General features: G+C 43.5%; 1 protein-coding gene across 6 annotated transcripts in view; it reads left to right on the forward strand.

The window, feature by feature from the left end:
• The window catches only part of HECW1 (HECT, C2 and WW domain containing E3 ubiquitin protein ligase 1), a 460030-nt gene that overhangs the window by 391920 nt on the left and 40635 nt on the right, over window positions 1–27475 (forward strand). For all 6 annotated transcript variants that reach the window (XM_032874976.1, XM_032874979.1, XM_032874977.1 and 3 more), the window contains 7 exons: window positions 6557–6662; window positions 7582–7678; window positions 13374–13457; window positions 13892–14001; window positions 19488–19608; window positions 20377–20490; window positions 21294–21446. In XM_032874976.1, the coding sequence (XP_032730867.1) occupies window positions 6557–6662; window positions 7582–7678; window positions 13374–13457; window positions 13892–14001; window positions 19488–19608; window positions 20377–20490; window positions 21294–21446 (785 nt within the window). The remainder of the gene's footprint in view (window positions 1–6556; window positions 6663–7581; window positions 7679–13373; window positions 13458–13891; window positions 14002–19487; window positions 19609–20376; window positions 20491–21293; window positions 21447–27475) is intronic.

Below are 27475 nucleotides of genomic sequence, written 5' to 3' on the forward strand. Positions count from 1 at the left end.
AAGGAGAAATCGAGAAAAGCTGGGAGGCAGAGAATCACTCACTGGGGTAGCATTCCAGAGAAAACAAAGACCCAGCCTCTGTGAAAATCAGTTTCTGGTTCGTCCTGCTGCGAAAGCCCAGAGCCCAGGGAATGAGACGACAGGAGGATCTTGGTATAAAAACAGGAGGAGGGGGTAGTGGGAAATGTTAATTGTGTTTGCTGTGATATGATTTTGCTCAGCAAACATTGATTAAGTGCGTGGCTTGCTATGAGCCCTGTGGAATGCAAAGAAGTATGAGATATGATCCCTGCCTGGGGGGATTTTATAGCCTGTGTTTGAAGCCAGGCCAGAAAACACAGAGTTAAGTACCAAGAACAATTAGAATATGATTGAGTGCCAAGAGAGATGTTAGGACAAGTGCCACAGAAGTTCAAAAGATGCCAAGGAAAGACATCTTTAAAGTTAATGTACTTGACCTAACCCTAGTATCTAGCCAGGTACAAAGGAAGAGGAAGGGCAACCCCACAGAGAGCCCGCGTGAGCAGAGATGCAGCGGTAGGATTGAGAAAGGGCAGTAAAGAGACAACAAATATTTCACTGTGACCAGAATAGGGTTTCCACTTGTGTTTTGTCTTGTTTGTTTATTTATTTATTTATTTATTTATTACTTTATTACCTTTTCCGTGTTCCAAGATTCATTTTTTAGGCACCGCACCCAGTGCTCCATTCTATACGTGCCCTCCTTAATACCCACCACCAGGCTCACCCAATTCCCCACACCCTCCCTTCCCAAACTGTTTGTTTCTCAGAATCCACAGTCTCTCATGGTTCATCTCCCCCTCCGATTTGCCCCCAATTCATTTTTCCTTTCCTTCATCTAATGTCCTCAATGTTATTCCTTATACTCTTCAAGTAAGGGAAACCATATGATAATTGACTCTCTCTGCTTGACATATTTCACTCAGCACAATCTCCTCCATTCCCACCCATGCTGATACAAAAGTTGGGTATTCAACATTTCTGATGGAGGCATAATACTCCATTGTATATATGAACCATACCTTCTTTATCCATTCATCTGTTGAAGGGCATCTTGGCTCTTTTTTAAAAGCATTGAATTCCATATGGTTGACACTTCCCCATGAGCCCACTGAATGAATTTGAGAGGAATAACATGATGGTTTTTGTGGAAAAGTGGCTTTAGAGGAGAAGACTGTTGGCATTTTGAGGACACTTCTGTAATGTGTGGAATTGTCCCCTGCCATTGCAGGACCTTTTTTCCTGCTCACATCCATTAACTGTCAGGAGAGCCCTCACCTCAGCCATCACTATGACAACCGAAACAAACAAACAAAAAAAAAACAAAATAACCTCTAAGCGTTTCCAAATATTCCCATGTGGTCGTACCACTTTAGTTAAGAATTGTATTTTATAGTCAGGCAAACTTAAAAATCAGAAATTCAGGTCACACAGGGAGTTCAAGACCACAGTTCAGATCTAACTCCCAGTCCAGTGTAAACTAGTATTTTAGAAAACAGACAATGGCGGCCAGGAAGAGGAAAGAAAGGAGTGATCTGCAAGAGAAAGGCCCAAGAGGCCACTGGAGGTGGCCAAGAGACCTAAGATGAAGAACACTCCTTGGGAAGAAGACTGCAGAGGTTAGGAGGTCGGAGGAAGGGGTACCTGGGACCTCAGTTAGCAGATGGAGTCTCAGCCCTGGCTTTGCCACAGAGGAGGTGTGTGTCACTCGTCCTTCCTTTCCTTTCTGGGGCCTCAGTTCCCTCATCTGCAGGGGGGACCGGGGGACTAGATGGCTGGCTCTGTGATTCTCAGTCTGTGAGCCTTGTGGCACATTAACAACACGCAGGTAAGATGAACAGGATAGCAAGTTGGGGAGATGGCGGGTTTGCTCTCAGGTAAGTTAGATAGTGAGTAGGAAAGCAGTAGGCTATTCAATTTGAAATGATAGTTAAGCAGATGGAAATATGAGATTCGGGAATAATCAGTGAACTATTTCCACAATCCGTGGTTTTTCCGTGTCACATGTCAGGGGCACTGGGGGATTTGCTATAGATGTTTCTTAGGCCACAACTTTAGGAATCATTATTTTCTGTTTCACCTTCATGAGCCATTCCCTTAAGTGCTGCTCAGCACTGAATGTTTTATCAATTGCCTTTAAAGACAGAATTGAAATCAGCTCCTATATTCGGGATCCTAAATGGTAAAAATTTCCCTCAAACCCCTGTGATAGGTTATTAACAGAGGCACTGTCACATTTCTTTTAGATTTTTTTTTTACTTCAAATGAAAATTTTTCAGACATTTTGCTGAAAGCAGTTATCAGGAATATAGTACTTTATGCATAAAAAGATCATGATTTGATGCTTTAGCCTGCATTTTAGTACAGTGTCACATTGTCTACAATATACAAAAAAAAAAAAAAAAAGTATTAACAGAACAGGCCTAACTCTTCCCTTAATGTCCAAAAGGAAATGGACACAGATAAATGGAAAGAGCGTATCGGGCTATAAATATTGGGTCCCATCTCTCAGTAAGGAAATCACCAAAGATCACATTTGTCTTGTTTTTGCAGCAAGTAACAATATAAATTAACAATAAGGAAGGATAACTGGGTACATAATTTTTATTTCTTTTAACATCTTATTTTGGTCAGGTTAGAAAGTCATTAGTCATAGGAAAGTTCCGAAAGGGTACACAAAAAAAGGATAATAGTAATTGCCTCAGGGAAGGGCAAGGATCTGGTAGAGAAGAGAAACTGACTTTTCACTTTGAAAGCAGAGGTCACTCTGGGTCATTCTTTGCAGCGAGCTTTTTTTGATGGTAGAAGTTATTCCAGTGGCTCTGATGACACAGAGAAGTCATCATTCAGGAAGCTTGCCTTTGGGGAAGGTAACTTCCTTACCACTTCTAAAAATTGGGAATTTTCCTCTTGATTCCATGTAACCTGAACGTGGTAATAGGTTTTACTGGAAGTTTATAAAATTCAGACACTTATGAAAATAAAGTTTTGAATCAACAGTAAGTAAAGAGTGTAGAAAACACAGACACAGATGGAAAAGAAGTTGAAAGGAGTGTATAATATCCCATCTGGAGACACTTCTGGTCTACACAGAAATAAAAAAATTGAATCATGTTGTCTATGGTTCTGTATCCTGCTTTACCAGTACAATACCCTGGAGATGGTTCCCAGGCCATTAAAATTCTTCTGTATTTTAATCGTATGAATCTACCATAATTTAGCTCAAGCCTTCCTTTGTAATTATGTTTATTATTCACTTTCACTATTATAAATATGTTGAATGACTCAAGCATAGATCTCTCTCTTGTTTCCTTAAGATAATTCTGAAAACTCTGTTAATGATCTACTTTCAGAATACAAAAGGAATCTAGAGATGAGTGCAAATTCATCACTTGGGCCTTTCCTCATTAGGTCTCCAGCATTTTCAAAGAGAACGTTAGCTGATTATTAACCCAAACTCAGTCTAAAACCTGCAATTTCAATCAGGGCTTTAAAAAAACCACCAGTTTACATTTCTAAATTGCAACACAGAAGAGAAGCTTGTTTACCAGTTACTGAAAACTCTTTGCTGAGCATATTTTTTTTTTTCTAGAGAGCTAAATGTTTGAAGTTTTCACATTTGCAATTATGATTAAAGCTATCTCAACATCAAAAGGAAAAGAAATCTTTAAATTAGTTCCTACTGCAAACTGGGTTTTAGCCAGTCATAGAATAGTCATGGCCTGTCTGGGGAGAGGTGGGCCCTTGTGCAAGGGCGGGGGTGTCCCTTCTTTGTCTCTCTGTCTCACACACACACACACACACCTGTGAGAAACTCAGTAACACAAAAAGTGTCAAATGCACTTTAGTGAGTCATGTAATTTTGGTTTTAAATGGAAAATCCATTTTTCTAGTCATTTTCAGTAGTTAGGAAAACAAATGTTAGCATCATGTTTTCAGTGAGATCCAAATCAGATCACTCAGCTGATACCAAACATTCCTCAGGATGGACCATTTAGTACTACTTTAGGGGTACAAGGATTCTAGCACATAGTAAACTCTAGACCGATGTCAAAGTCTTTCCCAGTCCTGCTTGAAATTATCTCCATCTCTATAAATTTCTGGCTCCTGGTTGGATAAGCCTGTTTCTATTTAACCCTTCCATCTGTCCTCATCTGTAGGCCCTCCGCTACCTCCTTTACCCTCAGCAGGTGTCTCTCATGGTTCAGGTACCCCATGAGCCCTCCCTTCCCCCTGTGTCGTTTCCTCCACCTCACTCCTAGTTTGCCTGAAGCACATTCGTCAGTCAGTCATCGACCTGCAGGGTAGCTGGCCCTCATGTGGTTTCTGACGTTTTTCCATCGGGCTTAGTTTTGCCAGTGAGCAGGCAACTTCCGAAGTAGGCACCAGGTTTCCCTAAAACGTATCTGCGACATATGAATTCCCTACGGCAGCCAGGAATAGAAGTGAGCGGAGCTCCCCGTTTCAGAGTACCCTTTATTTTAGGGCAAGCCACCAACAAGGAGACGCTTTGGCTCAGGGTGGGACAGCAGGCGTCACCTGAGCTCGGAATACAGCCATGCCTTCCTGAGGTCTGTTATCAGACCTGCTTCCTCGGTTCTGTAATACATCATTTAGATAATCTTCAACTGAGTGGTCTTTCAGAGTCCTGTCTCTGCAGCATCCAAAATATTTCAAACACACATTCAAGCAGACTGATGTAACTCCTTCCAAGAAAAAGAGACCTATCATTTCAGTCCTAGAAAGGCTTTACATATGTATTAATTCAAGGAGAAAGAAATGTAAAGACTCCACACTGCCTATTTTAATAATCAGCAAACTTTTCTCTCATCACCTTGCACTGTAACCATGTAAATGGGACTAGAAAGTGCTGTTGCAGAAGTACTAGCTTCTAAATCTTGGTGGCTGGCTACAGGAGCAGTACCGAGCTGAGAGCTAATAGCATCGAAGTGAGGAGTCCACCTTAGTGGCCCAAGGAATCTATTTCCTGGTTCCCCAAGTAAGCAGTGGGCAAGGAGAAGGACCAGGAGAGAAAGGATGGATCTCCTACTACTTCAAGAAGAGCAATTCAGGGGTGCTTGGGTGGCTCAGTGGGTTAAGCCTCTGCCTTCAGCTCAGGTTGTAATCTCAGGGTTTTAGGATTGAGCCCCACATCGGGCTCTCTGCTCAGCAGGGAGCCTGCTTCCCCCTGTCTCTTTGCCTGCTGCTCTGCCTAGTTGTGATCTCTCTCTCTGTCAAATAAATAAATCTTAAAAAAAAAAAAGAGAGAGCAATTCAAAGACTGCCATATACAGACAGAACTGCTAGCACATCTTGCAAAGAATGGATGTTACCCGTCTCTGTGTGGAGTGTGGAAGGAGGACCCAAATGAAAACCAGCAATTACCATGTCTTTAATGAGTAAGCCCTAAGTCATCTATCCTATTTGTCATCTGCTATATGATACGCGGATTAGCCTGAAAGTCCCCTTTCTGGACTTCGTAGCATAGGATCTCAATAACGCTCCTGAATTCTGTGGAAGTGAATCGTGCGCCACTCTCAGAGGGAGAATTTTCTTTCCTTATTTGTCCGGATGTTTGCGCACTTTTTAAGTAATATCACAAAGTAATTGTCAGTGTAATTCTGAAATGTTTGCAAAGCCTATTTTGGTGTACTTTACCAAACACCATCGAATGAGTCATACTCTACAGCAAACCCCATAAATCTGGTGAATGTACTCTAATGGGGAAAATCTATAGGGCCTCTGTTTAAATAGCTTACCCTGCAGGGTCCTTTAAGGAACAGAGGTGCATGGAATCATGGTAGGAAGCTCACTGCCATGCTCTAGAACTTAGGGCGTTTGTTAAAACTTAAAACTGAGCTTAATTAATCATCACAAATATCAGTTTTAAGCTAAGCAAATTTTATATTTCGTGAAATTTTATAAAAATGGGCATCCAAAACCAGGGTATTGGATGCAGGCTAACAGCAGGAGAGGAGTCAAACAGATGCTTAATCTTTACTGAGAGTATTCATGTTGAATTTGTCTCTTCGATCTATTTTTTTAATTTAATTTTCTCTTTTCAGCGTTCCAAGATTCATGGTTCATGCACCACACCCAGTGCTCCTTGCAATACGTGCCCTCCTTAATACCCACCACCAGGCTCTCCCCTCCTCTCACCCCCCTCCCCACCAAAACCCTCTAAGAAACATTTCTTTTCATCAATACGTTGAAGAGACTTATTTCTAGGACTGGAGGAAATAAGTCTCTTCAACGTATTGATGAAGAGAAATGTTTCTTAGTCAATACAGTGTATTAATTTGGATAACATTAATAAGATTTGGCACATTCACTTTCTTAAAAAACCATCAACCATCCTACTTAGTTGGTTTTTTTTAACTTGCTTATTTCTATTCACTTTCAGGACTGTAACTTCATTTCTTTCTTAACTTAGGTGATATCAGGATCTTTTACCCCTCATATTGAAAAATTAGTATCAAAAGACCATCTGAAATTGATAAGATTTCCAATGCTAACAATTTTATTTTGAAATTAGGCTTCAGAAGTCTCTAGAAACAGAGGAGCCTCTTTACTGGCCAGGCCAGGACACAGCCTAGTAGCTGCTATTCGAAGCCAACACCAACATGAGTCATTGCCACTAGGTACGTATCATGCTTTGGGGACCCCAGATACCCAACACTTAGCCTTTTTTTGTTGTTTTCTTGTCATGAATCTTTTAATATTTAGGATTCTGTGTTCTCTTTTTTCCTCCCCTATGGTGTAAACTACCCCTACCCTTTATTTCCATCCCCCTTGTGCCCTTTTTTCCTTTCCCTTCACTCCTCAATTTGACCTACCATCTTCCCTGTTTCTCTTCTGTTCTCTTCCAGACCCTCGTCCCCCTCTTCTGTATTCCAGTCAGTGATTTGTTAGCCGAGTCCAGGAGAGCATAGTTTAAATCAGGTGATGGGACCTGTTGCTCTTAGATGCAGTTTTTGATTTAGAACTCCCTTCTCTCGTGTATGAGATAAGTCAGCACAGTTTTCATTCCTAACCTCAGTTATCTCCTGAGATACATCCCACTTATATCAAGGGAAGTGAGGTGAGAGAGCCCCAGTGGATTTGGGTATTTCCATTATCTCTACTGGGAAATCAGCCTTGGCCACAGGTTGTCAGGGTCAAGTGCTCAAAAAAGGGTTTCTTTGAATTCATGTAGAATTTTTTGCCATAATAACTGACCAAGAGAAGTCAGAAGGAAGAGAGTACAACTCTCCTCATGGAAGAGCTATTTTATTTTCCTTCACCTGTTCACACAGGGATGAGTTAACCCGCAGTTAAGTTCCTGGAATATTAAGGATGATTAACTTAGATCTGGTTCCCTTTTGGTTTGCTCTTTTAAAAATGATAATGCTATTATGTCACAGAAAGCAACCCGCAAGAGCTTACATTTTTTGAAGAGTATGTCACCTGCCCTTCAAACTCCCGGGTTAATCCTGGTATCAAGCAGCCATTTTCCAACCATTAGAGAAATTACCTCTGGGCTGAAGACTCAACCACAACTCGCCCTTCTGTCTGTTTCAGCATATAATGACAAGATTGTGGCATTTCTTCGCCAACCAAACATTTTTGAAATGCTGCAAGAGCGTCAGCCAAGCCTGGCGAGAAACCACGCACTCAGGTAGGGGCTTGTCCCTCATCCTCTAGCTCTGGGTCTCTCCGGCTAGTCTTCCAGGTGGGACAGCACCTCCGTGGGGAGAGAACAGAAGCCTACGATGTGTTTTGTTCATGTATTTCATCATGTCTTAAATACTGAAAACGAAGGATCCGGGGGGTTCTAATATTCTCTGCAGTGTCACGATAATCGGAGCTAGCCATGTTGCTGGGTCACATACTATTCATACAATGCCAATATGATTTCCGTTGATTCGGAGGGAGGCACAGGAAAAGTAAAATAGCTTTCATGAAAGAATTATTTATGTAAAGCACCATATAAATTTTTTATTCAAGTGTTATTAACACAGTAACTAATGTTATATTAGTTTCAGGTGTACAATATAGTGATTCAGCAGTTCTGTGCATTACCCAGTGCTCATCGTGGTCCCTGTACCCTTAACCCTCTTCACTTATTTCACCCATTTCCCCACCCACCTCCCCTCATGTAACCATCAGTTTCTTCCCTGTTGTTAAGGGTCTGTTTTTTCTTTGTCTCTGTTTTGCCTTGCTTATTTGTTTTGTTTCTTAAATTCTACATGTGAGTGAGACCCTATGGTATTTTTCTCTGACTGACCTATTTTACTTGGCATTATACCATTTAGATCTATCCATGTTGTCGCACATGGCAAGAACTCATTCTTTTTATGACTGAGTAATGTTCCATTGCATATATGTACCACATCTTTATCCATTCATCTGTGGGTGGACGCTTGGATTGCATCCATATCTTGACTGTTATATATATATGCTACCATAAACACAGGGGTGCATATATCTTTTTGAATTAGTGTTTTCAATTTTGGGGGTGAATACCCACTAGTGGAATTATTAGATTGTGTAATAATTCTATTTTTAATTTTTTTTTAGGAACCTCCATACTCTTTTCCATAGTAGTGCACCAGCTTGCATTCCCACTAACACTGCTTGTGGGTTCCTTTTTCTCCACATCCCTACCAGCATTTGTTGTTTCTTGTGTTTCTGATTTTAGCCATTCTGACAGGTGTGAGGTGATGTCTCATTGTGGTACTGATTTGCATTTCCCTGATGATGAGTGATGTTGAGCATCTTTTCATGTGTCTGTTGGCCATCTGGATGTCTTCTTTAGAAAAATATCTATTCATGTCCCCTTTCCACTTTTAATTAGATTATTTAGGGAGGTTTTGATGTTGAGTTGTATAAGTTCTTTAAATATTTTGGATGTTAACCCCTTATTGGGTATATCACTTGCAAATATCTTCTCTCACTCACTACATTGTCTTTTGTTGTTGGTTTCCTTCACTTGCAAAGGCTTTTTATTTTGGCATAGTCCCAAAAGTTTATTTTTGCTTTTGTTTCCTTTGCCAAAGGAGACATATCTATAAAGATGCTTCTACAGCCAATGTCAGAGCAATTACTGCCTATGTTCTCTTTTAGGAATTTTATGGTTTTAGGTCTCACATTTAGGTCTTTAATCCATTTTAAATGTTTTATCTTTAAAATATGACAGTTAATGGTAAACCAACTATTAGATGAACATATTCAAAAATACACCAACAAGCAAACCAAAAGTATCAGAAGTATCCTGTGTTCTAACTACTTATATCTTAATATCCATTAGTGTCATTGTTGCATGAGTGTCTCTGAAACTGAATCCACTTCATTTGGAAAGGACAGCCACTCAAGGTGATAACAAGAGAACATATCCTCTGAACTTAGATCCCGCTTTCTTTGCAAGATATTCAGGTATCTCTCTGCTTCAGCTGACATTTGGAAGCTGGCTATACGTGATGGTTAAGTGTTTCCTCTTGGAGTTTGAATTCTTACTCCATCTCTTAGAGACCATTGATCTGGGCCTGTTATTCAGCCCATAGATGCCCTTGATCTCTTCAGATACAGAGTTATCATGTAGGCAGTGTGGAGATGCTTTTATGAGTATGTGTAAAGGATCAGGGAAGGTGGGCACGAGTGCAGTCACTGACTCATCATCTCCCATTTGGTGGTCTTTTGCATCTAGCTGACAACTGTAGTACTCTGCTTTGACTTCCTCAGTGAATCCCCAACACCTGAACATAGCCTCTTTGCTATTCAAATTCCTATTACTCCTGCTGGGTGGATCATTCACTGTTCTCGCCACACACACCCACACACCCTCACAGACACCTCTTTTCCCTGCTTTTTACTCCGTGTGAATTAGAATCACTGTCTTCCCCATTGCCGGATCTCCACTCTTCTCTCTTTCCCTGTCTCTACATCCAAACATCTGCCTCTCACTTCCTGTCTTCCAGCCTTTTTTTTTTTTTTTTCTTTTTCTTTCTTCCCTATCATAGCCTGTGTTTGGGTGCTCAACATTTCTCTCCTGGATTTTGTAGGGGGGTCCTAGAAGGTGTCCCCTAGATCTAGGACAAAATTACCTTCTTTTTTTTTTTTTAAGATTTTATTTATTTATTTGACAGAGATCACAAGTAGGCAGAGAGGCAGGCAGAGAGAGAGAGAGGGAAGCAGGCTCTCTGCTGAGCGGGGAACCCGATGTGGGGCTCGATCCCAGGACCCTGGGATCATGACCTGAGCCGAAAGCAGAGGCTTTAACCCACTGAGCCACCCAGGCGCCCCCAAAATTACCTTCTTATAGCACAGAATAAATCATCTTACACCGGCCTTTAAAAAAGCTTTCCACTGTGTATAAAATAAAGTCAGGATTTCTAAGCACAGTTTCCAAAGTCTGGCCCTAACCTAACTCTCCATCCCATGCTAATTTTTTCGTTCTGGTGTCTTCCACCTCCATTAAAGAAGCTGTGTCCTCTCCTTGTTCTGCCCTCTCAGGAATGGCTTTTCTCTTAAGGAACTCTCACTCCTTTTAAAGGCTCAAACCAAATGGCAAAGATTCACTGACCTAGACAAACTTCAGTACTTCTTTTGCCTTACTTTATTAGTACTTTTTTTTTTTTTGTCCTTCTACTATATTTTTTCCATTATCTCTTGAATACTGTCTGTACTGATGTCTCCCTATGATATGTAAGCTCCTTACAGCAGGACCTTCTGGTCCTTGCCTTTATATTACTCTCCCCCTCAGAACCTAGTCCTCTGCTTTGAAGATAAGAAACATTAATTACATTTAGAGTGAATGGAAGATCTGTATTGTGAACAGGTGACCTTCAGCACGAGTGATTGTCACATCCACTTCTGTTCGCTCTGCCCATTTTATTACTGTGCCACAGAAGGCAGTGCCATTCTCAGTCATATGGGTCATTTATTTGTGGGCTACTCTATGACTCACACACAGTATATCATAATTTAAGGGAATTTCCAAAGGATTTTCAGAGGGATTGTACTCTCTGGAAAGTTTCTGAGAGATTGCTGCTCTTAAACATTTTATATGTTACTGATTCTGTTACTAAGTAATGAGTTCACAGCTAATTCTTTTGAGGAATTTGAACTCACCAAAGGCACTAGAGTCTCATTTAAGTCATCTTTAAAAGTGAAAAATGTAATCCCGTGGGTAAAAGAGTGAGAGTAAACTATTTTCAGCACTATTGCACAGTCTTGCATTATAACAAAATTCAAGAAACCTTAAAGGCTTTGTTGCAGTGCAGAATTGTACAATTACAATTTTCCAGATATGGGGGAGCTTGGAATTAAGACATCTTGTAATTGGAAAACATCTTGGCAATTATTTAGTACAGAAACTAATAGCGTCTTTAAGATTATGGACTCCTTTAAGGACCTGTAGGCCCAGGATGAGAGCCCGAATAGCTCATCAAAAGCAGAAGGCCCACAGTAACTAAGAAGCTATGGACTAAAAAAGGGACTAAAAAGGACTAAAAAAGGACTAAAAAAGGACTAAAAAAGTAAGAGGAAGAAACTGCTCTTCAGGGAGGCAGGCTTCCAGGAGCCAGGAAGCTAGGCATTACTTGCTATGACTGGGCCTGTGCTTGCCCCTGAGTGTGACAGGAGGGTGAGTCAGCTCTATTTTAAAAGCCCAGAGGTTAAAAAGAAAACCTTCTTTCCCCATGACACTGTTCAGAGGAAGAAATTACTGCTTCCTCTGTGGTCTCCAGGTGGGGCTGTGACCCCTGTTCAGCCTTGCTCTTCTCAGGGAGCCATGGATTCACTATCGTGGGTCCACAAAGCCAGTTTCTGGGTTAAAGGGTGGAGGGTGAGTCCTCAGAAAACTGTTCAGCAGACAGCAGTGAATCATAAGGAAGCCACATGTGGAAAGGGAAGATGGAGCCGGAAAACCCAGCGGCTAATGACATTTCTTCACTTTAAGGATCATGGTAGCAGTTTTCATTCATTCATTCTTCCTTCACCTGGTGTTTTTATTGTGCCGGTGTTCTGAATCAGAACTGTGGGAGGCTGTGTACACAGTAGCAAAACAAAGCAGACATTGGCCCTACTTTGCATGGTATTTGCCATCTATTGAGGAAGGCAGATGATAGGCAAGTTTGCCTTTTTTTTTTTTTTCCTTAAGCCAAATATATAGCTATAGAATGTGTTAAAGGCCACAAAGGACAAGATCAGAGTTGAGCGATAAAGACAAAAGAACGTCAAGGATTTCATTTGGATATTAAGTTTTGAGGTCACAAAGGGAGATGTCAAGATGTCAAGGAGGCAGGTGACTCTAGTGAACAGAGTCTTGGAGGAGAGTTTTGCACCCGAGTTTTCCTGGTAGGCAAGGGTTATGTGTAGGAGAGGTATTCTAACCTTTAGAGATCCTTCCCAGTGCCAGTACTTTTGGGATTGAGTCCCAGGGGCATTTGGAGGCCCCCACCCCAGACGACTGGGTCTGCATGAAATTTTCATAGACATGACAGAAGGTGCTATGTCCTGTGGAGAGCCACTGAAAGTCTCAGAAAACTGTGTTCAGCTTTCTCATATATGGATGTGGTTCATGTGGACAGTGGGATAATAGAACCACTACAGGTCAGTGCCACTTTCTGTGGGCACTCTGCTGCCCTAGTAGAGTTGGCCTGCTTTGGACTTCATGTCCTCAGGGACACTGGGAACAAAGGGCAATCCCTAGAATGTTCTTCCCATTTTTCCTCCAGACAAAGAGACCAGGGGCTTTCCCACATAGAGGTTCCTTGGGGAATGGGATGATCGGCCCCAGAGGCATTGTCTTTGGAAGGACATAAATTTGAGAGTCCTTTGTGAGGCCGAGTCGGCAAACCAGGGGAGCAGATCCACCAGTCTTCCAAACAAGAGTTCTGTGAGGTGGTATCAGGATTTAGAGGCCAACGCTCAGGAACATGGAGTCGAGAACAGGAACATGAAGGGAGAGACAGCTGGTGGAGGAGGCATGGTGCTTGCACGCTCTGCTGAGCTTCCGCATCTTCCCTGCAAAATGGTGTGTAGACAGTTCCGCTCCGTTTCTCAAAACCCCAGTCAGTGAAGACACTGTGAACATCCCCCAGGTTTTGAGGGGCTACCTATACTGAGAGGTTGAGTCACAGTGCATTTCTCTGTTTAATCTTATTTTGCATATCTTTGTAGAGGCCCAAATTTTCCCTTTTCAAAAATACGCCCACCAAAAGGTCAAATTTATTATATTGTTGCCTGAAAATATGCAAGTAATGATGAGGATTTGGGGTCACATTAATATCATCGGAGAGAGGAAAAAATGGGGGATTTATTCCCTAACTTACCTGTTGGTAATTCATACTTTGTTTCCCACACTATTCTAGGGAGAAAATCCATTACATTCGGACTGAGGGTAATCATGGGCTTGAAAAGTTGTCCTGTGATGCAGATCTAGTCATTTTGCTAAGGTAAGGGCTACGCCTGAAACGCTTCTAGAAAGGCTGCTCTGGGCAGTCTTCCTGCACTACAGCTATGACTGAAACACTCCCTGTTTGTTCTAGAGGATTCTGCTGGCTACAACTAAAGTAGGGCCCCCACCCTTGTCCCTGCTGTCCATTGCCTCCTTTACATTTACAACTGGGGTATCAAGAACTGTGCATAGTCCTTGATAGAGACCATTATGTCAGGATTATTTAGGGTTTAAAATAACGCTGAGAATATTGCATGCCGGCATCTGCCTACCTAAGTGAACCTGAGTGCTTTTGTTGTTGCCTCGTGAGAGCCATAACCACTGTTACCCCAGTTCATGAATATTCTCTCCTGGACAGAAAACTTTTTTCCTTTCTTCTTCTTCCTTCTCCTCTGCTTCTTCTCATTTCTCGTCTTCTTTTTTGCTTTGCAGTCTCTTTGAAGAAGAGATTATGTCCTACGTCCCACTGCAGGCTGCCTTCCTCCCCGGGTACAGCTTCTCTCCCCGCTGTTCACCCTGCTCCTCACCTCAGAACTCCCCAGGTAACTTGAGTGTCTGGCATTCTGTCTCCTGTCAGTCGCCACCCGCGTTTCCCCCAGACGGAGGTGGGAGAAGGGCAGTTGTATACGTGCCCTCTCTCTCTTCCTCCCTCTCAATTTTCTGATTGAAAGCATACTGCCAAGATTGGGTGTTGACAGTTTGCGGCCTGTTTGTGTAATACTGCGTTCTACTTTTTTTTTTGAAGATTTCATTTATTTATTTGACACAGAGAGAGATCACAAGTAGGCAGAGAGACAGGCGGGGAGAGAGAGAGAGAGGGAGGGAGAAGCAGGCTCCCCGCTGAGCCGAGAGCCTGATGTGGAGCTCGATCCCAGGACCCTGAGATTATGACCTGAGTCAAAGGCAGAGGCTTAACCCACTGAGCCACCCAGGAGCCCCTATGTTCTACATTTTTAAATAATTGGAAAACCTTTTTTTACAAAAACAGTATTTCATGACATGTGAACATTCTGTGAAATTCAAATCTCAGTGTCCGTAAATAGAATGTTGTTGGACCCCTGCCACACCTGTTCATTTGTGTGTTTTCTGTAGCAACTTTCACACTATGCGGGCGTAGAGGAGTAATCACGATGAGACCAGATGGCTGCAAAAGCTTAAAATATTTACTATCTGGCCCCTCACAGGAAAAGGTCTGCTGACCCTGCTCTAAATTGCTTTTGTATCCCAAGGTACTCCGCAGGCATTTAGAAGGGAAGAACCATTTCCAAAACATTCTGCCTTATGACTCAGAATGTTACTAGATACCAATTTTGGTAACTTTTTGCTAAGATGTAAAGGAATTGCTCAGTGATATGGTTACTGGAGGCCACCATAATGTCCCCCATGAAGACGTTGAAGAATTTTCTTACATGCACAATTGTTCCCCCACTGTTTTCTCTTATGTATTAGGATTAATTTACTCATGATACAGAAATTCTTTATAGGTATCTTCCATTCCAAATAAGGAAATGAATAACTGAACTCTTTAGTGACAAAGGGTTCATCAAATCTAATCAAAATGATTAGTTTAAGTAAAATCCATACTCCCAAATGGGATCCAGACATTGGAGAGTTTTTCCTCAGTTACTTGGTTTACAATACCACCTTGGTCAGAGTCTTGGTGGTAAACCCAAATTTCTTTTTATAGCTTAAAAAGTAAAGGGATTTAGTTATAAAAACGTAGTAGGTAGGTGACTGGGTGGTGGGCATTAAGGAGGGCACGTGATCTGATGAGCACTAGGTGTTATACGCAACGAATGAATCATTGAACACAACATCAAAAACTAATGATGTATAAAACTGAATGGGAAGAAATCTGAGAGGGAGACAAGCCATGAGAGACTATAGACTCCCGGAAACAAACTGAAGGTTTGAGAAGGGAGAAGCGTGGGGGGATTGGTAGCTGGGTGATGGGTATCAAGGAAGGCACATGTTGCGAAGAGCACTGGGTATTCTACGCAACTCATTGAACTCAACTCATTGAACACTGTCCAAAACTAATTATCTACTATATGTTGCCTAACTGAACACAATAAAAAAAAAACTAATGATGTACTGTATATTGGCTAATTGAACTTAATTTTAAAAAGAATGAAGGAAGGAGAAAAATAATAAAATAAAAATCTAGTAGGTTCATATCTCACAGCCTCTAGAGTCTGTCCAAGCTTAGTTTTTGAAGCCACTGGAGAAAGTCACAAGAGAGAGATTATAGCAGTGTGTTCCATTCCTCCGAAGGGATGTCTCACTCGGCATTACTTGGATCTGCTGCGGGTCTCTAAAACAAATATATTAGTTTGGCTCCTCCAAGTCATGTCACTCAGAATTATCTCTTAGAGGTAATTTTATTAATTGCTAGAATCTGTTTCTAAGTCAGTATCTCCTCATTGTCACTTCCTCCAAACCAGTGCACCAAAGGCTTAGTTAAGGACATACAGTGTAATTGAGATGCCGTGGCCTGGGAAAGGAGGATGAGGAGCTTTGCCTGAGCCAACATCAGGACAGCCAAATGTTTCTGGTGCACACAGGATGACTTACTTTTGGGGAGCAGAGCCTTCCATTTGGGGACAACTGTGGGTCTCCACCATGATCTTTCATTTTATCATAGATATTGTCCTAGCCTGATAAAGTTTATCTGCACTTTGGTTCAAACAGTTGACAGTAGAGTATGATTTTAACATCTTGACATGGGGGAGATATCATAGTACAAATAGAAAAATAAAAGAGAATAAAGAGTTATTTGCTAAATGATAATTATTTGCATAACTTTTATAAAAGGCATCAGCTTTCCTAATAAGACATTACTAATACCACGAACCCAAATAATCATCCAACTCATTTTAATTTTTAATTCTCCTAGCTCTGATCATGGGGTCCTAGATTATATAATCCAAATATTTTGATGCTAAATTTTATAATTCCCATATTTTTAGACCTTCATGAAATTTACCTCAGTGCTACAGAGATAGCAAATCACAAATATTTATGCCAAAGTACTTTGTAAAGCATAAATTATTAGAAAAATACATAGTAGTGATCATGGGCATTGTGGTAGTACCAGCAGTAATAGAAGTCATATTATAAAATACACTGCATTCTACAGGGCAGAAAATGCTACTTGCACCTCAAGACTTGTATTCTAGTTGAACCTGTAGCCTGAAACCTGTCATTTCACTTAGGATAGCTCTTTTCAAGTGGTGGCTGTTGGTTCCCTTACACTCAGGTGCTGGGGGGCACAAAGGTGAGGCTAGGGCCCTTCACGCTTCCTTGATTATACTACTCAGCTGTCCCTCCCCACCACCCCCAGTTGCTGTCATCTCCCAGCCTTTCTGTCATTCTCAAAGACTGCGGAACCTGTCTCATAATCTCCCTCTCCTTCTCAAGTGCTTCCATCATCCTGAATGACTTCAGCATACACAAAGACACCCATTCATTTCCCTGGGCTCCTGGTTTCTGGAATTTCTGGTCTGCAATGACCTTCCCCCCAGTGCAACCACTTGTTCCCACAGTCATCTTCCCACCCCTGTCGTTATCTCTAAAATCACTGATTCAAGCATCTTACTCCCATCCAACATGCTTGTTCAACTACTCTCCCCATTACTGTCCCTTGTCCTCATCAGGACCTTAGTTCATGCATGTCTCTCCTTTCCTTTCTGTTCTTCCCTTACCCAGCATAAATTCCACAGTTCATTTTCTTCGTAACATCTGTGCCAATGGCCTCAACTCCCCAGTCCTCTCCATTTTGTTTGCAGAACTCTGCCCCTTGATAAACATACTATGCTTCCTCTGCATCTATGCTCAGGACTTCTTGGGCAAATTCATCTGACAGGGCAGATTACAAACTATATGTTAGTCATCTCTCACCTCACCTGGACCTTGAATACCCAAAAGAAAACTTGACCATGTTTCCTAGGTTTATTTTTTCTTTTTTTTTTTTTTTTTTTTTTTTTTTTTTAGAGAGAGAGCGTGCAGGGGGAGGGGCCCAACACAGGGCTTGATCTCAAAACCCTGGGATCATGACCTCTGAGCCAAAATCAAGAGTCAGACACTTAACCAACTAAGCCACCCAGGTGCCCCCTTGCCCCCTACTGCTATATTGAATGTTTATGCGCCCCTCAAAACTCCAGCTCTCTGTGTCTCTCCTAGCAAATGATGTCCCTTCTCCCTTTACTGAGAAAACTGAAGCCATTAGGTAGACATTTTCTCAAATGCCTGCTGCCAATCCTACAAGCCTTCCAAGCCTACCCCTCCTTCCACTCCACACTGGGGCATCAGAGGACCTGCCTTCACTAAGGTCACCATGACCTCCAGACACGCAGTCCAGTGGGTAATTCTCACATTTAACATTAAGCCACATTTGACATTACTGATTGCTCTCCCTCTTAAGTCACCTCTTCAGTAAGCTTCTGTGACACTACTATATGCATGTCAACTACTTCTTTGGCCACCAGTGCAGACTCATCCTTCACTTCCTGCCATGCCCAAAACTCAGTCCCAGGTTTCTTCTCTTCTCTCTCTCGAACCATGTCTCTTTCCAATTAGACATTCAAGGGTAACACCATCAAAGACTAAGCTCCCCACCCCCGAGATTTGTTCTTCTTTCATTGTCCCCATCTCAGTGATTATCAGTGCAGTTCCTTCAATTACAAAAATCTAAAGCCCACCTCTCCCTCACTGCCTATGTCCAGTTCATTGCCTCCTAAACACACCACAGTCTATCCCCTCCTCACCTCCACTGACACCACCCTTGTCCAGTTTAGGCTCTCTAAATCCACCCCAGTCCTCTCATTTTTCTCTCTGCTGCAGAAAGACTAATGTTTTCATAACTCAATTGTCATCCTGTCTGTCAGTCCTCGTGCAGTGGCTTCCTACTGTGCTTAGTATTAAACAGAATTGTTTAGCAGAATGGACCTTATCCTTTTGATCATCCACCCACCTCGCAAACCTTGTTTGCATCACTCTGATCCATGTACCCTGAGCCCCACTTTCCATTCTGCCTCAGTACATTTGTACATGCTGATCTTCTACCTAGACAGCTCTTCTCCCAGCTCATCTCGTGTCTTAATTAAAGAGAAGCCTTTCCCAACTAATTCAGTCTAATTCATGCTTACTTATTCTTCCCCAGGGAATATTCCCCAGGGAAGCCTTCCCAAACTTGGCCAGAGTGTTCTCTGATATCAAAGAACTGAGTTCCTTTCCTTCATAGCTAGCAGTCATCTCAACTTGTAATTATATTGTCCTTCCTGTGAGTTTATTGGTATCAGTCTTCTTTAGAATATTATTCAATACCTGGAATATAGTGGTTATTGAAGGGGCAGGCCATGATTCTGGTCATCTGTAAAACTTGGAGAAGAATGTTATTTTTTCCACTACTTTTCTCTTTAAAAAGTATATAAGGATAACAAAGCATTCACAAAACAGTGATATAAAAACTCTTTTCTAAATAGAATCAGCAAGTCGTCATTATTATTATTATTATTATTATTATTATAAATGTTTCCTCTATAATACAAGATAGTCTAATATAAAGTTTTCAATGCCCTGGGCCCTACAGGACACCTCTGTTTATTTTAGGGTCAGTATAGTTAGACAAGTACGACATACACATGTGTTAGTCTGAGTTGCCTCGTTATAGTTACAATCACTTATTATAACATAGAAACTTACAAGAAAAATTTAGACTAGTTTGATATGTTGATTTAGATTATTTAAGTACAGTTCAGCCAACAGATATGCTGACCAAGGTATTGTTAAGAGAAATACAACTTGAGGTGGAGTGGAAGACTTAAATGTTTATTGTCATCAGAATTCATTTTTCTCTTTATTATATTACTTCCATTTATTACAAAAGAAACTGAAAGAGTAATGGAAATCAAAGGAAGCTTTTTTGAGAGGAAAAATAAGACATAGGAATGTGCCTCTGGTTGGCCCTTCTTCTGACATTGCTCCACATATCAGCGATGACCTTCAGACCGTGTGCTTCTCTCTGCAGGCTTACAGAGAGCCAGTGCAAGAGCCCCTTCACCCTACCGGAGAGACTTTGAAGCCAAGCTCCGAAATTTCTACCGAAAATTGGAAGCCAAAGGATTTGGTCAGGGTCCAGGGAAAATTAAGTGAGTGTTCCAATGCTTGTTCACCGAATTTGGATGCTAGATGTTCCTATCCTTTTCTCCTCTATATCTTTGTGATACTTTTTGGAGATTGGATTCCATGGTGTGGTAACAGTTATGTTCATAGAAAGGAGGAAGGTTAAAAAAATAAAAGTTGGGAAGAAGGAAGGAAGTTAAATTGGAAGAGAAGCAGGAAGGAAGGAAAGAGAAGAGAAGGAGAGAGAGAAAAAACATTTCAGACAAAGGCATATACAAAATTAATGGTAGACCTTTCCAGAAAACCAAGAATCTTGAACTAAATTTTAAAAATTATGTATTTCCTCTTACTTATTCTTGGAGCAAATTTAATTCATTGGTCAAATTCATACATTCTGTAACTTTGTAACAGACGTCTAAGTGAATAGTTATATTTATCCCCCCTGGGTTTATTGTGTTCATCTTTAAAAACTAAATCTTAACTCAGAATCCAACTTAAGAGATTCTCTTTGGAATTGATCAAAAGAATCCTAAAAGTAGGGCAATATGATGGAGGGCATCCAATTATAAAAACGTACGTGTTGTCCTTGCGCTCCCAGTGTTTTGAAAAGAGCATTAAAATAAGTCCATTGCTGAACTCGTGGGATCTGCACCAAGTTGGAGAGGCCAACGAGGAGAGGCCTCCTTGTGAGCGCCAAGCCAGACCATAAGCTTGGCCCCTCACAACTCATCTAGAGCACTCTCCAACATCAGAGCCCAGAGCCACTACTCACTGCCCACATGGCTTCTTCCCAGGCTCATCATTCGTCGGGACCATTTGTTGGAGGGAACCTTCAATCAGGTGATGGCCTATTCCCGGAAGGAGCTTCAGCGAAACAAACTCTACGTCACCTTTGTTGGAGAGGAGGGGTGAGGCACCAGCAGTTTTATGCAGACACCTCATTCAGTGTGGGCAGGCCAGAGTCACCAGATCTTCGTGATTTTTCTCAAAAAAGAGCAGGGTAGCTCTTAGCCTTTGCCCCAGGGTGATTCTGATCATGTCCTTCTAGGAGGTCTTTCTCTCTCCAGGCATTGCCAAACTTTAGAATTATGTTCTTCAAAAGCCCAAGATTATTGGCTTGTGCTAGAGTCTGAGGTTACACATTTATACTGTGCATAAGCAAAAATTCAGACTTAAGCTATTGGATCTTTACTTTTTCAGGTTGTGTACACTTTTGATCAAAAAGCTCTTCCTCCTAGAGTGCACATAAAGAACTACATAGCAAATTTTCCCTAGCATTTCAGTGATTTTGTGAAAAACCATCTCCAACACTGGAAGATAAGCCTACCTAGGAGGACGTATCACAACAAACTTGGAAGTTTTCTTGGTTCTCACACAGGTACTATCATGGGAAACTCTTTTATGCCTCTCACAGCAAGCTCTTTCTTTTAAATGGGCCAGCTGTGTGTTTTATCCAGTAGGATCATATGATTGAATAAAGGCTAAGAAACACTTGCATAAGAATTTATTCATGGACATCTAGTAAGAAACATCCCGAAACTGCTTCCTCACTTTCTGCAGCAGATTATGCTCCCACAGGCATCCACTGTAAGGATCAGAGGCCGCTCTCTGCTGTCCCTACACTGACTGAAAGAACAGACTAGCACCTGGGTAGAAACAGGCCCCTCCCCCGACAAGTAACGGGCTTCTTGGGCCTCTGCTTCCTTTGCAGCCTGGACTACAGTGGTCCTTCGCGAGAGTTCTTCTTCCTTTTGTCTCAGGAGCTATTCAACCCTTACTACGGACTCTTTGAGTACTCTGCAAATGATACCTACACAGTGCAGATCAGCCCCATGTCCGCGTTTGTGGAAAACCATCTTGAATGGTAAGATCTGGAAGGCTCACTTTCTCTGCTCAAAAGTTCTGGTTTTTCTTAGTCAGACGTCAGTAGTACTGACTTGAGCAGCACTATTTCTTGTTTAGAGCAGTGGGCCAGATACTAAGAGGGGTAATGAGAGTGAACAAGAAAGCCCTAGAAAGAAGATTCTGTTAGTTTTCACCCAGAACATGAAAGGAATTACTAAAGACACTGCAGATTTACTATCAACGGCAAATCGCTAAAAGAGCCAGTAATTGCCTTCTGAGGAAACACTGAGGTAAGTAGAAGTAGTTGAATGTTGAAATGTTTACCAAATGTTGAAAATCTACTAAAATCCTGAGAGTCCCCAGTGGAGGCTTCTTGGAGGTATTCACTGGGTTGGACATGTTCTTGACGGTGGACCAGTGGCTCTAGAACTGTCAATATCAGCTTGTGCCTCTTACTGTGAAGCAAGTAAGGCTGCTGGGCCGGGTGCTCTCCAAACACCCTCCGGCTTGAAAATCCATTATTTCTTTGGTTCTGTTTTATGGAGGCATCCATTACCACTTACCGAGATGTGTAAGAAGATAACTGTCAGTCAACTGTCTGCCATTCTGTGTGTGAGATACCTCGGATGTGGGTATTAGAAGTCTCCAGAAAGTTGCATCGTACATCTAGGATGCAAGCTTCTTCCTGCTGTGGCACCACCACACCTGATTTGAAAAGTATTCCTACTCTTACTGTAGGAGCTACTGCTGTTAAGAGGGAAATGAGTCCTATAAACTGATAATATCTTACGTTGCTCATTTTTGATGTGTTGTGACAGCTGCTGGGGGAGGGAGCTCCTGGGGTGATCCCTGGCCTCCTAGCTTAGAGCCCCGATGCCCATATTTTGATGTATAGCATCAGAATAACCCACCTCTGCTAAGACTTAGAGCTATCGCACGTGTCCTCTCTCTCCAAAAACCCTTAGCTCGGAAGTTCTTGAGCAGAGCCACAGTGTATCTGCACTCAGTGTTTGGCCCAAGTGAGGAACCCAAAGTTGCCCATTGTTGTTCCATTTCCTGTTTATCCATAAGTGGACGCTGAAGTCTGTGAGGCAGAAGCACAGAGGCAGGGCAGGCGGAGAGTGCAAGTGGCCACTAAGGGGGTTTGTGACCCTGAGAATTGAAGGCCAGCTCGGACTTAGGTCACATCAGGCGGGGTTCATTCCAACAGTAGAGAGCGGGGTGGCACCCACGACACGAGAGTACATGCATATGCGCATTATCCTCAGTACAGTCCCTCAATTATCCCTTAGTTTGCGAGCGTGACATTTAAGATGGTATCTTAGAAGTAGTGACTTACAGTCAGCGATCAAGAAAGAAATATTTCCTTCAAATATATGACTGTGCTAAGGTGTTGTGGGGATGTCTTCATTAATTTAGCATTGACGAACCAAACACACACTGTGTGCCAGGGAGATACAAAGATGAAATGAGGAAGCTCTTTCCCCCCACCAGAGTGGTGGAGTGCTGGGGAGCAGCACATGCGTAGACCCAACAGCTGTGCTGCAGTGTCTTAAATGCCATGCTACACATACTTCACACACATGCACACGTGTGTATAAGCCTGGGATGCATACATAAGCCTGAGAATTGTATTAAATTATATAAAATTGTACTACATTGTATTAAAGCCATGTATTAAAACACGTACAACTCTCAAAACCACTCCACACAAGGTGGGGTGTGGGGGGTGGGGGGTGAAGCCAGTGGATCTTACAAAAAGAGGGGATGAGAGACTCAGCAGAGAAGGGGAGGGAAGATATGCCCAGGAACCAAATAGGGATTAAGAACTGAAAAGCATGAGAGTGAATGGAGCTTCCGCAAGCAGGGCAGACATATCAGAGCAGAGAATGACCTCAGGGTTGTGGTGGGAAGTGGGGCTGGGGCAGAAGAGGCAGTTGGTCATAACCCACGTGGAGTATACTGTAATGAGATTTGTGGTTTTGAAAAGTAAATCTTGCCGTTGCGGGGAGACACATTTGAGGAGGTAAGACTGGAAAGAGTGAAACCAGCTCTAAAGCTGTTGATGAGTCAAGGGGTTCACACTCAGGCAGAGGTGGTGTCCCAGGAAGGAAGAGGCTGGCTTGAGGGGCATCTTGGAGGGAGAAGAGATTGAACTAGTTGGCTCACAGAAGTAATGGAGCCTCGAGGGAAGGAGAGAAGCATAGCGTATGTCCAGGGTTGCCTGGTTGGGTGGGCCGATACTACTGGCTGTGATGGGAGTTACGTGAGGTAAACGGTACTCAAAGATTTTATTTATTTAATTGAGAGAGAGAGAGAGAGAGAGAGCACATGGGCAGAAGGGACAGGGAGAGGGAGAGATGGTCTGAAGCAGCCTCCCACCAAGTGCAAAGCCCAGCACGGGGCTCGATCTCACCACCACAGGGAGATCATGACCTGAGCCAAACCAAGAGTCAGATGCTCCACTGACTGACCCCCCAGGTGCCCCCCAATGATATTTAGAGGAAAGATGAGGAATTCACCCTTTGGCCAGTAGTTTGCACTTTCTTCTCTAAGGACAGGTTGATGTGTTATGTAACTAGAACTATGGCCCTGGTGAGCTGGAGAGCAGCCGGGCTAGAAACTGAGATTGCGGAGTGGCTGCACTTTGAGAGGAGAGAAGAGAGGTCCTCGGAGCTTGTGCAGACGATGAGCAGAGCCAAGGCCCACAAGACGGGGACAGCACGGGACAGCGCGGACAGCGCGGGTTCGCCGGGCATGGGCAGACCCTGAGAGAGCTAAGAAGGAAGAACCCGAGAGCTGAGCTCCTGGGAGGAGCATGACGAGGGAAGGAGCGCACTGGTGGGAGCAGAAGGTGCTCAGGAGACGCCTGCTGGGGACAGGGGAGGCAGTCTGGATGGGGGGGAGGCAGAGGGGACATGTAGGCAGCAGAATGGGGTCTGTAGGGCTCCAGAACCTGGCATTTGGTGGACAGAAATGAGGGGATCCAGGAAGGGCATTCAGATGACCAAGGAGGCTACATTTGGATGGTGGCACAGGTTAAGCAGGGTCAGCGCCATAGTGGCATTGTTGGGACCCAGAGTTTTGAAGGCAACCTTGCAGTCAAGCATGTTTTAGTGCAAACACAGAGCAAGGCCGCACACGAAGACTTGAGCTTGCTCCCTGGGAGTGGCCTCAGTCACTTTCCACTGGGGAGGGTGGCTAGCCCGCCGCCCAGCCCCTGCTCTCACACCGGACTCGGGTGCCTTCTGCTCACCTCTGGCATGAGCGGCGGAGGACAGCCGTGTCGATGTGTAAGTTACACTTCACTGCAGTGAGGAAGGGGACTGTTACACAGGGGTGTTGCAAGCATTCGCAGAGTTCTCTGGGTGAATGCTTTATAAACACCAGAGGCCCAGAAGTAGGTGCCCTGGAGGTGCTAACCGTTGCTTTCCAGAGGGAAGTACCTGGGGACTTTGCTCTGCCAAGGTCCCTACTCGTGTTGAGTATATTGGCTGTGCGGCCTAGAACAAAGCTGCAGGTAGCTTTCTGAGCAGCTCGCCATTTCCACGGAGCCCTGGCGGACGAGGCCGCTGTAGTGCTGTACGTTGGAGGGAGAATCGCTGTAAGGTGAGCAGGGACTTCCCCTTTGATGCAGGGCAGAAACTGGAAACTTCCAGTCCTCCACACCCTGGGCCAGTAGAGACATGGGGATGCAGAACGAGCACAGGAGCTGGACAGCACAGGGAGCCTCACGGAGACTCGGACCCGTCTCTCGTCTGCGCGTAGGGGGCCTGGGAGCGGGGAGCAAGCTTGCTGGGCGGTCAGAGCCATGGCTGAGAAAACTCGAGCCACTAGGGCACAGCCTGCTTTAGCTTTAGATGGGAAGCCCTGCTGGGCTGTGGGCATCGCAGCGAATATTCCTTCTGGGTGTCTTGATAGGAGCTGTCCTTGTGCCTAGTAGCAAATAGTTTTACAAAGAAAACTGAGGGCGCCTCGGTGGCTCAGTGGGTTAAGCCTCTGTCTTCCGCTCAGGTCATGATCTCAGGGTCCTGGGATCGAGCCCCGCATCGGGCTCTCTGCTCAGCAGGGAGCCTGCTTCTCCCTCCCCTCTCTCTGCCTGCCTCTCCGCCTACTTGTGATTTCTATAAAATAAATAAATAAAATCTTTAAAAAAAAAAAAAAAAGAAAGAAAGAAAGGAAAACTGAGCACCCTGAAGTGCTCGGTCAGTTCTTTGGCAGACATTTTAAAGAGGGGCACCAAGGAGAGCTCACATCTTGGAGTCACTCTGGGCCTTACACAATGGGTGAGCACCGAGTGGGTGCCAAGGCCCCTGCCTGAGGCTTTGTCAGTGTCACTCCTGCAACTGGGAGATGATGACACGGTGGAGTTCGTCCATGAATCCTGAGTTCTCGACCCTCAAAGCAGGTGCCACACCCCACGCCAGCAGGATGGGCGGGGCTGTGGCTGATCTCTGGTCTAGGTGCAGGGCTCTCCTTCCTTCCTCACTCCCAGGACTCTTTCTCCCACGATCCACGTGGGCTGTCAGGAGGATGATTCTTGCTGTGACCAATACATCATACATTCGCAGACCAAAAGCAGAAAGCAGACCAAAAGAGTAGAGGACCCATCATGGTTGCAGCCTTGATTTTGTAAAGCTGGAAATTGTCCCCGAAGCAGAACAGGCCTGGGCAGGGGTCTGCCTGGAAGGAGGAGTGACTCCCGCCCACTGCCCACCTCTTCACTCTACACACCAGAAATAAACAGAGAGAAAACTCATCAGGTTTACAGGATCCCAACATCACCCAGGATGGAAACCTTGCTCAGGTGTGGCTGGAGGAGGCATCCTTGCACTGGTCTTTTTTCTTTCTTTCTTTCTTTGTGTTTTCTGATCTTTATCTGTCACTGGCCTTCCTCTTTGTCCCATACTCTGATTTATGTGATTCTCCCTTGAAAATACCTTCATCGGAGCAGAGACGGGTCTGTCTTATTTTTACTCTAGCACATGCCTGCCAATTTGAAGTGTTAAAATAACATGTCTTTGAGGATTGGCTGGATAACTGAGTGTTGCTCCACAAGCCACACCAGTCACTTCCTTGTACCAAGGCCATTAAAATAGAGGGCTCCTACCTTCCATGTACAATTAGTTGCTTAAAGGTGACCCTTTGTTACCATCTGTGATTTTAAATCCTTTACAGTGTCAGCAATAAATGAACATGTCCCCTGGGAGCTTTGCACTCTGCTGTTACTGATGGAGAGCCTCCACCTCTTCTCACACTGCGCTGGGCCTCTCCATCAGCTGCTTCCAGGCCAGCCTACCCCCAGAGATGGGCAGAGGAGCCTTCCCTGCCCGCTCCCGTTTGACTGCAGCTACCTGAAATTCTCTGGCCCCTGCTTGCTAGTGTGTGGGCTTCACAAATGCTGGGAAACAGCCAGTGAAATCAGAAGCCTGTACCGTGGGGCATATGGATTCTACCCACTTCCCTTTGTTTCTACTCAGATGTTGAGAGATCCCAGTATGAATGAATATAGTGTACACACATTAAGGAAACTGAAAAAAAAAATCTGATTTGGGGGGGGTGTCATAGGCCTAAAAAGACTTCTTGTAATTGCTGTTTCTTTACTTATTTGTCCACTGACTTTCCAAACTGAGAAGGACCCTGTCAGAGTCAGCAGTGATAACACTCCTGACAAGTAAGAGAGAGATCCTTCCATAGAAGCTGCAGTCACAGAAGGATGCAGCCCTGCTGGACATGAGTCAGACAGCAGTGGGCTGGGAAAGAGCATCTTGACACTCTTCTCCCATCCTCCAGCCCCACTGGCCAAACCACCCTTAAACCAGAGGCAAGGGATCTCCAGACATCGCAGCCCATAGCAGCCTTTCCCCAAGGTTACTGTGCAAGGCAAAGAATGGTGGGAAACCCATGGAGGTGAAAGGCCAGAATTAAAAATAACTAGAAGAGCCTCTAGAGCTCGGACTTTCAATCCATCCACTAGAAATATTACCATTTGCTAGACTCTGTGTGTCTATCATATGTGTCTTTGACTACAGAAGCCTCCAAGTCCTA

Source organism: Lontra canadensis, unplaced genomic scaffold, assembly GCF_010015895.1.
Source record: "Lontra canadensis isolate GAN:19392208 unplaced genomic scaffold, GSC_riverotter_1.0 scaffold54, whole genome shotgun sequence".
NCBI lineage: Eukaryota > Metazoa > Chordata > Mammalia > Carnivora > Mustelidae > Lontra > Lontra canadensis.